Source organism: Staurois parvus, unplaced genomic scaffold (assembly GCF_062004578.1).
Source record: "Staurois parvus isolate SC_StPar_1 unplaced genomic scaffold, SC_StPar_1.0 ptg000183l, whole genome shotgun sequence".
NCBI lineage: Eukaryota > Metazoa > Chordata > Amphibia > Anura > Ranidae > Staurois > Staurois parvus.
In genome coordinates, this window is record NW_028317979.1 from 2,569,219 (window position 1) to 2,584,135 (window position 14,917).

Sequence of the window (14,917 nt, forward strand, 5' to 3'; positions counted from 1 at the left end):
AATGCTTTACATTGCAGAGGAAAGATGTATGGTCTTATTGACCCCATTTCTCTTCATAAAGAGGACCTGTCACTAATGATTTCTATGACAAAGGATGCATGCATTTTTGTGATGAGTGATTAAAAAATGTTTTAAAAGGGCAGTGCAAAAAGAGCAAACAAAAAATAACATTAAATACATTGGTATGATTCCTGTCTGAATCGCATGCGGTTCCCCACATTGCATCTGTGGGAACCTAGCCTGAGTCTGCTAAAACTTTTCCAAACACCTGCTATTCCCAGACATCCTTTATACTGATTAGGAAACTACAAATAGGAGGTGCGCACCCTCCAATTGTTTTGCAGGCCAATACCTGTTTGAGGAGATATTTAATAAAAAGTGGGTTGTTCCCACAGTTGATCTGGCAGTGTCGTCGGCTTTTTTTTTTTTTTTTTTTTTTTTCTTCCACTTTCACTGATGATGATAGGCAAAAAGAGAGGGAAATGTCCCCAGGACCCAGAAAAAAATTATCCTCTGTTCGTGGAATATTTAGTTTATGCAGACAACTCTACACTACGGTGTAGACGGGTTAGTAGATATATCCCATCCTATTTATTGTTATGCAGGATTTATATTGCGCCAACAGTTTGCTTAGCACTTTACAATATAAAGGGAGACAATACAGCAACCTTACAGTTCAATACAAGAGGCTTAGGAGGGCCCTGCTCCTTGGAGCTTACAATCTACGAGGGAGGGGCTAGTGGTACAAAAGGTAATAACTGTGGGGGATGAACTGATCGGAGAAATAGAGTATTTGGTTATCGGCTGAAGGCAAGATAGGCTTCCCTGAAGAAAAGTTTTCAGAGATCGCCTGAAAGTGGGCAGAGTAGGTAATAGTTGGATAGATTAGGGTAGAGAGTTCCAGAGGATGGGGGAGTCTCTGGAGAAGTCCTGGAGATGAGCATGGGAGGAGGAGACAAAGGAACTAGAGAGCAGGGGGTCGTGGGAGGAGCAGAGAGGACGATCTGGGTGATATTTGGAGACAAGATTAATTTTTTTTAATTTTATTCATTGGGCAATGGGAAGCCAGTGGAGGGATTGGCAGAGAGGTGTGGCAGATATGGAACGGTTGGTAAGGTGGATGCGTCTGGCAGCAGCATTCATGATAGACTGAAGAGGGGAAAGCCTGCAATTAGGTAGGCCAATGAGAGAGGGAGTTCCGTTTTAGAGAAATCTAATTTGAGGAAGTGGAGTGCTATATGGTAGAAAGATGGGTTACTGTAACGAGAAGGAGTGGTAGGGGCTCACAGAAATGGAAGGCTGGCCCGGGGTTTGTACACCCAAACAGATTTGCTATGTTGGGTGAAGATGTGGCTGTGGTAAGCTCAGGGGTGCCAGCCCTGGATGTCACTGCTATCCCTAACAGCAGGGAGAGCAGACCATCTGGAAGGGGTGGTGAGGGTAGTGCAGGAAAGCCTAGATAGCTGGTGGTAGTAGGGGATTCTTTTATCAGAAGGACTGATAGAATCATTTGTCACCAGGATCACCTTAACCCAATGGTTTGCTGTCTCCCTGGTGCCAGGGTTTGGCACGTGGTGGCCCGGGTTGATAAATTACTGGGAGGGGCTGGGCATGACCCAGCTGTCTTAGTTTATGTTGGAACCAATGACAGAATACATGGAAGGTGGAGGCTCCTTAAGAATCAATTTAAAGAACTAGGCTACAAGTTGAAGGAAGGGACCTCCAAGGTTATATTCTCTGAAATATTACCTGTGCCATGCGCAAATCAGGAAAGACAGGTGGAGATTAGAGAACTCAATGCATGGCTGAAGACCTGGTGTAAGAGGGAAGGATTTGGGTTTCTATAGTACTGGGCTAACTTTTCATTGGGGTGCAACATATATGCTAGAGCTGGTTTGTACCTAAAAGGGGGTGTGCTGTGCTGGGGGAGAGGTTTATGGGAAGGCTGGAGGAGTATTTAAACTAGGATTGAGGGGGGAGGGAGAATTAGACTATAACTGGGCAGACAGATCAGACAGAGGTCAGTACTTATTGGTGGATGGAATGGGGAAAGATGGGGGGGAAGGCTATGGCAGATAAGAAGGTTCTCATGTTGAAAACAACCAGTGGAATTGGTACCATTTGTATGGAAATAAAAAATATGCAAAATACTTGTGAACAAGGTGTCCATTAATTAAAGTGTTTGTTCACCAATGCCAGAAGTCTGCCAAGCAAAATAGGTAAGTTGGAAGCTTTGGTGCGTGAAGAGAATTGATTTAATTGGTATTGCTGAATCTTGACTTCATTCTTCACATGACTGGGCCATTAATATTCCTGTCTATGTTCTCTTTCGAGGAGACAGGGTAAATAGGAAAGGTGGTGGTGTCTGTCTCTATGTGAGAAGTGATCTCAGAGTAAGTGTGAAAGAGGACCTAGTTGATGGAGAGTGTGATGAGGCGGAAGTATTACGGGTGGAACTGCACATGGGGGTGCATACTACAAAGGTAATCATTGGAGTTTGCTATAGGCCTTCCGATGTTAATGAGGAGGTGTAGACTCCGCTCCTTGCACAGATTGCAAGGGCTGGGACAGTGATAATAGTGGAGGATTTTAACTACCCATAAATTGACTGGAGTAATGGTACTGCAGGAACAGTTAAAGGGCAAACATTTTTAAACCTATTACAGGACAATTTTATGGTACAGGTCATAGGGGCTCCTACTAGCAAAGATGCTCTGCTGAACCTGGTAATCTCAAACCATGCAGAGCTTATTACAAATGTCCATATAAAAGAACATCTGGGTAGCAGTGACCATAACATGATTTCATTTATTGTGAGCTGTAAACAGCGAACACATACGGGAAAAATAAAAACGATCAATTTTAAGAGCTAATTTTCCAAGGCTCAGACCTGCTCTCCAAGACTTAGACTGGGAGAGAATATTGGCATCGATGAACACAACACAGAAATAATAGTTCTTCAAAAAGACTGTATGTGAACATACTTCAAAATATAGTCCCATGGACAACAAGTTTAGAAAAGGCTACAAATCAAACCTATGTGGCTTACTGCCATAGTTAAAAAAGGCATGGATAATAAGAAAAGAGCTTTTATTAAATATAAAAATGAAGGAAAGCGATCATCGTTTAAACATTACAAAGGATATAACAGAATGCAAAAAGGAAATTTAAAGGCTGCAAAAATTGAAAATGAATGACAGATTGCAAAGATAGGACCAGCTCCAAAAATTCTTCAAATATATTAATAGTAAAAAGGTCCGGTCCGAGAATGTAGGCCCTTTACAAAATAATCTAGAATGGGTTACAGGGGACAAAGAGAAGGCAAATTTATTAAATACCTTCTTCAGCTCTGTGTATACAAAGGAGCATGGGGGAGCTCTTGACCATAATGGGCATGGTATTGACACAACTCCAGATGATCCACATTGGCTTACAATTGATATCCTAAAATATTTAGACAGAATAAAGGTGAATAAAGCACCTAGATCGGATGGCATACACCCACGGGTCCTTAAATAATTGAGCTCTGTCATTTCAAAGCCATTGTTTCAAATTTTTAGGGACTCTTTAATGACTGGCATAGTACCACTGGATTGGTGTAAGGCCAATGTGGTGCCTATATCTAAAAAGGGGTCAAAATCTTTACCAAGAAATTATAGACCTGTTCGTCTAACTTCTATAGTTGGGAAGATACTGGAGAGTTTCATAAAAGATCACATGGATGAGTTCTTGCTGGAAAAATATATTTTAAGCAACAGACAGCATGGATTCATGAAAGACAGAAGTTGTCAAACAAATCTGATTTCTTTTTATGAGGAGGTGAGCAAAACCTTGTACAGAGGGGTGGTGGTGGACGTGGTATACTTGGATTTTGCAAAAGCGTTTGACACAGTTCCCCACACACGGCTAATGTGTAAGGTAAAGTCTACGGGCTTGGAAAAATCCGTATGTAAATGAATAGAAAACTGGCTAAAAGATTGTTTTCAAATAGCAGTGGTTAATGATTCATACTCTGAATGGTCTGGGGTCATCAGTGGTGTACCCCAAGGTTCAGTGTTGGGACCCTTACTTTTTAATATAGTTATAAACAATATAGGGTCTGAGATTATAATTCCCATTTCAGTCTTTGCAGATGACACCAAGCTGTGCAGTGGAATAACTGCCTTACAGGATGTCTTCAAATAACAAGCTGACCTCCGTGCACTGTTTAATTGGGCAACTATGTGGCAAATGAGGTTCAATGTTGATAAATGTAAGGTTATTTACTTGGGGGCTAAGAATATGCATGCATCATACATACTAGGGGGAGTACAACTGGAGGAATCAATGGTGGAGAAGGATCTGGGAGTTCTGGTAGATCACAAGCTTAATAATGGCATGCAATGCCAAGCTGCGGTTTCTAAAGAGAACAAAATCCTCTCTTGTATTAAGAAGTATAGACTCCAGAGAGAGAGAGGGAGAGATCATAATTACCCCTGTACAAATCATTAATAACACCTCATCTGGAATATGCAGTTCAGTTTTGGGCACTAATTCACACAAAGAACATTGGGCAACTGGAGAAAGTACAGAGAAGGTTAACCAAATTGATAAGAGCCATGGAGGAGATCAGCTATGTGGAAAGATTAGAGGAACTGAATTTATTCTCTCTTGAGAAGAGGAAATTGAGGATATGATCAACATGTCAGTGGTTCATATAGTGGACTTGATGTAGAGCTATTCACCCTGATGTCATCAGAGAGGACAAGGGGGCAGTCTTTACGTCTGGGGGAAAATAAATTTAATCTCCAAACACGGAAAGGTTTCTTCGCAGTGAGAGCTGTGAAAATGTGGAATAGACTCCCTCAAGAGTTGGTTCTGGCCAGCTCAGTGGATTGCTTTAAATAAAGGCTTGGGTTCTTTCTTCGATACACAGAATATAACTGGATACTAACATTTATAGGTAAAGTTGATCCAGGGAATATCCGATTGCCTCTCGGGGGAGCAGGAAGAATTTTTTTTTCCCTGCACGAGCAAATTGGATCATGCTTTGCTGGGTTTTTTTGCATTCCTCCAGATCAACTGTGGGTATAGGATTATAACTTTTTTGTAATGTTTGAACTGGATGGACTTTTGTCTTTTTTTTCAGCCAGACTAACTATGTAATCACTTAGGTTAGTAATGCGAGAGGAGACTAAAGGGGTGAGGTGAAGAGTAGAAAGATAGATTTGTGTGTCATCAGCATAGAGATGATACTTAAATCCATAGGAGTTTATCAACTGACCAAGGTGGGAGGTGTAGATGGAGAAGAGAAGGGGTCCTAGGACAGAACCTTGAGGGTTCCCTACAGAAAGAGGAAGTGGAGAGGAGGAGACAGAGTTCTAGGTATTGCTGAAGGAGCACTGTGATAGGTAGGAGGAGAACCAGGAGAGAGCAGATTCTCGGAGGCCAAGAGAGTTTTTTGAGGAGGAGGAGATGGTCAACAGTATCAAAAGCTGCAGAGAGGTCAAGTAGTAAAAATACGGAGTGGTGGCCATTGGTTTTAGCAGTTAGTAAATCATTAGTGAGTTTTAGTAGGGCAGTTTTAGTGGAGTGAGCGAAAGCCAGACTGTAAAGGGTTAAGAAGGTTGTCAGTGAGGTAGGAGCTCCGGTGATTGTAGGCCAAGTGTTCTAAGAGTTTAGAGGTAAACGGGAGCAGGGAAATGGGTCTTAAATTGTTCAGGTTGGTGGGGTCCAGCAACAGCTTTTCAAGTATGGCAGTGATCTGTGCATGCTTTAACAGTTAACATGCATAAAACATTTTGGTTAAAATGTTGGTTGTGAAGTAGGCATATAAAGCTATACTTCTGTGGAAGTGGAAAGGTTGCTTCCACCTGAAAGCCAACAGTTGACTTGCCTGACGTACATGCATTCCCAGTGTGTGCAAGTGTATTTGTATGTGTTTTGTGTGAACTCCCCTTTTCAAGAAAATTGAAAAGTAGGATAAAAAAATAAAGTGCAGCTTTGAAGAATGTTGACTAATGTAATTGCCATACCTGTTGGCCATTTGCCTCATTTTCATTCTGATCATTTTATGTGTGTGTATTTATTTATGTATTTATTTTTTATAGAGGGGTTCTGACGAACTGCTGTCAGGAAGTGTTCTTAATGGTCCAAGCTCTAACTTAAACAGCATAGTTGTGACTGGTAAGTACAACCCTTTACACACAAAGTAGATTTTTTTTTTATTTTATATAACAAATGATGTACCTTACATTTCTAAGCAAATTGAACCAATATTTTAGCTAAAGGATTAGGTGAGCAGTGTAAAGGAAAAATGTTGTTCTTTTTAAAGGCGGGCTGGCAAGGAAAGGACACAGAAAGGTTTAAGCATATTTCTGATAGATTTTATTATTTTTTTCCTTTAAACAAGTTCTTAGTACAGATATGTTCTTTATCATACATCCCAGGACACAGGGTATCTTAATATCCATTACAATGGGTCCATGCTGCCACTTACAGGTGGTTGGACACTAAAAAAAAAAAAAAAAAGCCAGGACATCTCCCAGACATAATATTTTCTCCAAAAGTGAAAATTAATTAAAAAATACAATAAAAATAAAATACAATAAAATGCAAAATATTAGTGACTAAGTCCAATATCAGTCCTAACTGGTGTCACTTCTCCAATTATTCCATTACCTCTTCGTGCCCATATCTCTATATGTGATCCACCTGATGTACTCTCACCTGGAGTATACAATCGAACCATTAAGTAAGGTCGTATAGCGCTTTTGTCCCTCATATAGGGCTTATAATGACATTCCCAAGCAGTTAAATGCTCTTCTTCATCTTAAATTTTTTTATATAATCTCCTACGTTGCTCCTCCTCCACTCAGTAATTCTCCTCAGCCATATATAAGGAAAAAGAAACCACCAAATATAGTGCTTAACTTCCAGTTATGTGCTTACATTTGAAAGGTGCCTCAGCGCATCACACTATTCCACACATGTTAATTTCAGTGTACACATTGATCAATATATTCAGCTTTCATCAGTGTATAGTTGCCATACTATCTTGTGTCCCGAGTGTCTTGATGTAATCAAGCCCCTCCCCTTTGTTTTACGCCACAGGGTCACATGGCTTCATCAGAGGAATGTGATTGGATGGCAGGGCGCTCTCCTGTGTGTGTATATATGTACAGTGGGGATTGAATGTTTGGGCACCCCAGCTAAAAATTTGTATTAATGTGCATAATGAAGCCAAGGAAAGATGGAAAAATCTCCAAAAGGCATCAAATTACAGATTAGACATTCTTATAATATGTCAACAAAAGTTAATTTTATTTCCATCATTTACACTTTCAAAATAACAGAAAACAAAAAAATGGCGTCTGCAGACGTTTGGGCACCCTGTAGAATTTATAGCATGCACTGCCCCCTTTGCCAAGCTGAGACCTGCCAGTGTCATGGATTGTTCTCAGTCATCGTCTGGGAAGACCAGGTGATGTCAATCTCAAAGGTTTTAAATGCCCAGACTCATCTGACCTTGCCCCAACAATCAGCACCATGGGTTCTTCTAAGCAGTTGTCTAGAAAACTGAAACTGAAAATAGTTGAAGCTCACAAAGCTGGAGAAGGCTATAGGAAGATAGCAAAGCGTTTTCAGATGTCAATATCCTCTGTTCGGAATGTAATTAAGAAATGGAAGTCATCAGGAACAGTGGAAGTTAAAGCAAGATCTGGAAGACCAAGAAAAATATCAGACAGAACAGCTCACAGGATTGTGAGAAAAACAATTCAAAACCCACGTTTGACTGCATGATCCCTCCAGAAAGATATGGCAGACACTAGAGTTGTGGTACACTATTCCACTATAAAGAGATACTTGTACAAATAGGGTCTTCATGGAAGAGTCGTCATAAGAAAACCTCTTCTACGTCCTCACCACAAAAATCATCGTTTGAACTTTGCAAATGAACATATAGACAAGCCTGATGCATTTTGGAAACAAGTTCTGTGGACCGATGAGGTTAAAATTGAACTTTTTGGCCGGAATGAGCAAAGGTACGTTTGGAGAAGAAGGGGCACAGAATTTAATGAAAAGAACCTATGTCCAACTGTTAAGCATGGGGTTGGATCAATCATGCTTTGGGGTTGTGTTGCAGCCAGTGGCACAGGGAACAGCTCACGAGTAGAAGGAAAAATGGATTCAATAAAATTTCAGCAAATTTTGGATGGTAACTTGATGCCATCTGTGAAAAAGCTGAAGTTAAAGAGAGGATGGCTTCTACAAATGGATAATGATCCTAAACACACCTCAAAATCCATAGGGGATTACATCAAGAGGCGTAAACTGAAGGTTTTGCCATGGCCTTCACAATCTCCTGACCTCAACATAATTGAAAATCTATGGATAGACCTTAAAAGAGCAGTGCGTGACAGACAGCCCAGAAATCTCAAAGAACTGGAAGACTTTTGTAAGGAAGAATGGGCAAAGATACCTCAAACAAGAATTGAAAGACTCTTGGCTGGCTACAAAAAGCGTTTACAAGCTGTGATACTTGCCAAAGGGGGCAGTACAAGATATTAACTCTAACAAGGTGCCCAAACTTTTGCAGACGCCATTTTTTGGTTTTCTGTTATTTTGAAAGTGTAAATAATGGAAATAAAACCTAACTTTTGTTTTCATATTATAAGAATGTCTAATCTGTAATTTGATGCCTTTTGGAGATTTTTCCATCTTTCCTTGGCTTCTTTATGCACATTAATACACATTTTTAGCTGGGGTGCCCAAACTTTTGATCCCCACTGTATGTATGTGTGTGTGTATGTATGTATGTGTATATATATATATATATATATGTGTGTATGTATATGTGTGTATATATATATATATATATATATATATATATATATATATATATATATATACACATGTATGTGTGTATGTATATATAATATACAGTCATGGCCGAAATTGTTGGCACCCTTGATATTTTTCCTGAAAATCAAGTATTTCACACAAAAAAGGTATTGCATTAACACATGTTTTGCTATACACATGTTTATTCCCTTTGTATGTATTGGAACAAATATAAAACAGAGGCAGAAAAGCAAATATGACATAATGTCACACAAAACCCCAAAAATGGGCTGGACAAAAGTATTGGCACCCTTAACTTAATATTTGGTTGCACACCCTTTGGAAAACATAACTGAAATCAGTCGCTTCCTATAACCATCAATAAGCTTCTGACACCTCTCACCCGGAATTTTGGACCACTCTTCCTTTGCAAACAGCTCCAGGTCTCTCTTATTGGAAGGACACCTTTTCCCAACAGCAATTTTAAGATCTCTCCACAGGTGTTCAATGGGATTTAGATCTGGGCTCATTGCTGGCCACTTCAGAACTCTCCAGCGCTTCTTTGCCATCCATTTCTGAGTGCTTTTTGACGTATGTTTGGGGTCATTGTCCTGCTGGAAGACCCAGGATCTTGGACGCAAACCCAGCTTTCTGACACTGGGCCCTACAGTGCGACCCAAAATCCTTTGGTAATCCTCAGATTTCATGATGCCTTGCACACAGTCAAGGCACCCAGTGCCAGAGGCAGCAAAACAACCCCAAAACATCATTGAACCTCCACCATATTTTACCGTAGGTACTGTGTTTTGTTCTTTGTAGGCCTCATTCCGTTTTCGGTAAACAGTAGAATGATGTGCTTTACCGAAAAGCTCTATCTTGGTCTCATCTGTCCACAAGACGTTTTCCCAGAAGGCTTTTGGCTTACTCAAGTACATTTTGGCAAACTGTAGTCTTGCTTTTTTATGTCTCTGTGTCAGCAGTGGGGTCCTCCTGGGTCTCCTGCCATAGCGTTTCATTTCATTTAAATGTCGACGGATAGTTCGCGCTGACACTGATGCTCCCTGAGCCTGCAGGACAGCTTGAATGTCTTTGGAACATGTTTGGGGCTGCTTATCCACCATCCGGACTATTCTGCGTTGCAATCTTTCATCAATTTTCCTCATCCGTCCACGACCAGGGAGATTAGCTACAGTGCCATGGGTTGCAAACTTCTTGATAATGTTGCGCACTGTGGACAAAGGCAAATCTAGTTCTCTGGAGATGGACTTGTAACCTTGAGATTGTTGATATTTTGCCACAATTTTGGTTCTCAGGTCCTCAGACAGTTCTCGTCTCCTCTTTCTGTTGTCCATGCTTAGTGTGGCACAGACAGACACACAATGCAAAGGTTAAGTGAACGTCTCTCCTTTTTATCTGCTTTCAGGTGTGATTTCTATATTGCCCACACCTGTTACTTGCCCCAGGTGAGTTTACAGGAGCATCACATGCTTGTAACATTCTTATTTATCCGCAGTTGTGAAAGGGTGCCAATACTTTTGTCCAGCCCATTTTTGGAGGTTTGTGTGACATTATGTCGAATTTGCTTTCTTTCCTCCCTTTTTTTGTTTTGTCCCAATACACACAAAGGGAATAAACATGTGTATAGCAAAACATGTGTTAATGCAATACGTTTCGTGAGAAATACATGATTTCCTGGAGAAATATCAAGGGTGCCAACAATTTCGGCCATGACTGTATGTGTGTGTGTGTGTGTATATGTGTGTATATATATATATATATATATATGTGTGTTTTTCCTAGCTTTTATTATTTTTTTTTCTTTAATCAAGCTACTTAGTACAGAAATGTTCTTTATCATACATCCCGGGACATATTCATATCCTTTACAGTGGGGTTATGCTGCCACTTACAGGTGGTTGGACACTGAAAAAAAAGTCAGGACCTCTCCTCCCAGGCATAACCCCTCCCCTCTGTTCATAGCTATTGTTTTAGTTTATGGGTATATCTGTGCAGACTGTGATTCCATCTGGGATTAGGTGACTGGATTTTTCAGATCTGTTGCCTACACCTGCTTAGAAGAATGGCACCTGGATGGATAGGATGGCCTCTAATGTTGCCAGTCAGTACTGGACTCTGTGAAAAGGGACCCTGTGCAATGATTCATTGCCTTCAGGACTGACAGAGTGCTGTACAGGTCCAGCTGAGTAGTCAAGTCCCTGAAGGCCTCTGTGACACTGACTTGCCAAGATGGGTAAAGTTTGCTGCATGGTACTCGTTCCTTAATGCCGCCCCTTCCAGGCCCTTGAGGAGTGTCTGATGCCGGGAGGCAGGGTGGGTATTATGATCATGTGACCACCGTGATTGGCTGCCACAGCATTCATATGATCGGAAAGACGCATTTCTGTCAGGCACTGGTAACTGTAGCGGGAGCGTGCATGGCATGTGCTCTCAGCACAGTTTGGTTACATTTTGGCTCGCAAATATGCAGCCTCTTGTCGTCAAGGCCAACCTGCCAAAAGGCTGCATATTGGCGTACTTTCGACGGAAAGGGGTTAATAACTCTAATTGGGGTAATTATTTACTCCATGAGGATAAAATGAAGGATTTCTCTGTAATTCAAGCAGAATTTGACATTCCCATGAAAAATGTTCTTCTGTTTCTTCAGCTACAGCAAACAGTTCACACCAAATTTAAAGTGATTCTAAAGGTTTATTTGTTTTAAATAACAAACATGGTATACTTACTTGCTCTGTGCAATAATTTTGCACAGAGCAGCCCCGTTCCTCTTTTTTTCGGGTCCCCTGCTAGGACTCCTCACCATTGACCAGTTGCCCCTATAGCAAGTGACTTGCTATGGGGGGCACTGGTGCATGCTTGCTCCTGTGCCCTGCTGTATGCATTCATAAGAGACACAGATCTGCAGCTTGGCCCTGCCCCCTGCTCTCTCCTCATTGGCTCGATGGCTGTGATTGATGTCTCAGCCACTGAGGAGGCTCCTGTACACATCTCTGGATCGGGAGAGGGCTCAGGTGAGTATAAGGGAGGGGCCGTGGGGGGAGCAGCACACAGGTTTTTTTACATTCATGCATAGAATGCATGAAGACAAGAAAAACGTCTGCCTTTTTAATCGCTTTAATTGCGTTTTAGTGTTGCTTCAGCAAATTATTATCGATATTATTGGGAACTACTCAATAAATTGTAATCTCATATCAGAGCTTGAACCAAATGGCATGATATGATTCCCCCAATTGTCTCAAGGCGATTGGGATGAGGTTGTGGTAACCTATATGACATCGATCATCTTGTCTAAAGATAGATTTCTACAACTTAAACTGCACCATCAGACTCACTATACAGCCCAATGTTTGCATAAGCTTAAAATTAGAGTGACCCCACCCCCTATGCTTTCATTAGTGTGGCCAGGCTGCAGACATTTCCATGCTCTGTGACGTGGTCACAAATATGTGCTTTTCTTGAATCAGCCCTGCTTCTCTTCCATGCATACCTGGATACGGTCCTTTCCACCAACCCTCCCAGAATGGAAACAACTGATTAATTTAACTCTTCCTTTATACCATTTCACTTATATTGCTAGGGGTTCTCTAAAAAGCTTTGATAAGACTTGGAGTTTTTGGACTCCATCCCTTCTTACAGTCTGACCTGTAGATCGTTGTCTTACTGTAATACAGTGCTCCAGCATAAATGAGTACAACCTTTTGAAAAGTAAGTTTTTAGTTAATGTCTCAGTTTTTTGTCAAAATTTGGGAAATTGTTCTTGTTTTCATTGAGTTGTATAGAATATTTGTTTAGCTCATTACATGAAAGTAAGGTTAATATAACTTAGATTTAAAAAATCTTCAGTTTTACTCAAATTAGTTAATGCAAAAATGAATACAGCCCACAACAAAAACTACTATATATCTAATATTTTGTATGACCTTGATTTGTAAGGACAGCACCAAGCCTTCTAGGCATGGAATGAACAAGTAGGCGACATATTGCAACAATGAATCTTTTTCCATCCTTCTACAACAACCTCTTTTAGATCCTGGATGCTGAAAGGAGAGTGTGATGCTCAACTTGTCTCTCCAGAATTCCCCACAGGTGTTCGATTGGGTTCAGATCAGGAGACATACTTGGCCACTGAATTACATTCACCCTGTTCTTCTTCAGAAATGCAACAGTGGCCTTAGATGTGTGTTTTGGATTATTGCCATGTTGGAAAAGTGCATGATGACCAAGGATACGGAATGATGGTAGCATCTCCTCTTTTTCACTATAGAGTAGTACATATGTGAATTCATGATACCATCAATGAAATGTAGATCCCCGACAACAGCAGCACTCATGCATCCCCACAGAAGGACACTGCCACCACCATGTTTCACTTTAGGCACCATGCATTTTTCTTTTTACTCTTCACCTTTGCGACTCCATACAGTTATGAAGCCATCAGTTCCGAAAACGTTGATCTTGGTCTCATTACGCCAGAGTACAGAGTCCCAGTAGTCGTCTTCTTTTCACCATGGGCCCTGGGAGATTCTAGGTAGGCTTTTTTTTTGCACGGGCTTTAGGAGAGGCTTCCTTTGTGGATGGCACCCATGGATGCCATTCCTCTGCAACGTACGTCATATTGTACCACGAGAAACAATCACCCCAGTTTGGCTTTTTACTTCTATAGGTAACTGCATTGAACTTACATGGCGATTTTCTTCAACCCTTATAATCAGAAGATGCTCCTGTTGAGGTGTTAACTTCCATGGACAGCCTTGGATGTCTCTGTGAGATGGTTGCAGTACCATCTTTATTACATTTTTATATCACTTTTAATACAGTACTCTGACTGTTGAGTAAAGCTTTGCTGATCTTGTTGTATCCATCCCCTTTCTTGTGTAAAGAACTAATTTTCTTTCTCAGGCCTTCTTTCTTTTACATTTCTCTTCCATGTGGTGCTGTTGATGACAGCATGCAGTTGAAAGGGGTTTTATTTGTTAAGAAATGCTGTTTATAATCAATTGTCTGCTGGACACCTGTTTAATGAATAATTACACTCTCTTCTGTTGTCTAAAATTTAGCTTTGCTCCTAAGACTTTCATTGAGGTGTGTTCAGTTTTGGAACATGGTCTTGAATGAATTTGTTAGGAAAAATACTTTTTTGTGTGGAAATTAACAAATCTTGTTTGCAATCTATGGCCCACATTTGTGAGAGTATTTTATAGTGTAGTGTCCTATAGAAAATGTTGATTCTGAAAGTAAAGTAAAGGTTTTCTGACAAATCTGTTGGGGGTGTACTCATTTATGCTGAGCACTGTAAGTTATTTTTGCACCTTCTGAACTCAAATTTCTGTAACAAGGTTTCACTCTGATAATTGCACAGCTAGTGTTATTTGGCACACAGATTAGGCATGGATGAACCTAGATGTAATTCTTCTTCCAATATATCTCCAGGAAGTTGGCTAGTTCTGTGCGGCTCTGACTCCCTATACTTGTCTGATCTTTCCACTACCTCCTGGATACTTTCCTCCAGTTCCTTTGTGTCAAAGGAAGAATTCTCATGTACTGCTGCTGGATTGCAACACCACATCTCTGGAATCCTTTTAACTTTAATCCGCCGCGGGGCTCACCTGAGTCAGGTATCTCACATTTTCCTACGTTGTTGCCATCTGTATGGGCGCCCCTTGGTTTCAGTCAGAGGGGGTCTGCTGTACTGTGTTTGCACAGCAGATTTGTGCATCACCCTCTCTGTCCCCATTTGGTGTTTGCCTGGTGACTGTAGGGGATGTGTAGTGTGGGTTCTTTCTTCACCGCACCTTGGGGATGTGCCTTCATCTTCCTCCCTGGCTGCAATTGATCCTTCTTGCAGCCTACTTTGGCCTGGGTTCCTTCAGGGGCCCTCCTGCGGGTAAAGCATACTTGGCAGGCTGGCTGGAAACTTAGGCTGCATTTTGCGGTCTAATGGAGCAGGCTGTGGCATTCTCCATCTTGCATGAGGGCATTGCCTTAATAACTGGCTCCTCCACCTACTTGGGTCAGGTTTTCATCTCCAAGGGCCCTCCCATGCATGCACGCAACACTTGGGCTGGATTGAAAATTA

General features: G+C 41.1%; 1 protein-coding gene across 1 annotated transcript in view; it reads left to right on the top strand.

Moving 5' to 3' along the window:
* PTBP2 (polypyrimidine tract binding protein 2) overlaps positions 1 to 14,917 on the top strand; it is a 114,195-nt gene that overhangs the window by 48,240 nt on the left and 51,038 nt on the right. The window contains exon 3 of the mRNA XM_089677279.1: positions 6,090 to 6,165. Coding sequence (XP_089533405.1) covers positions 6,090 to 6,165 — 76 coding nt within the window. The remainder of the gene's footprint in view (positions 1 to 6,089; positions 6,166 to 14,917) is intronic.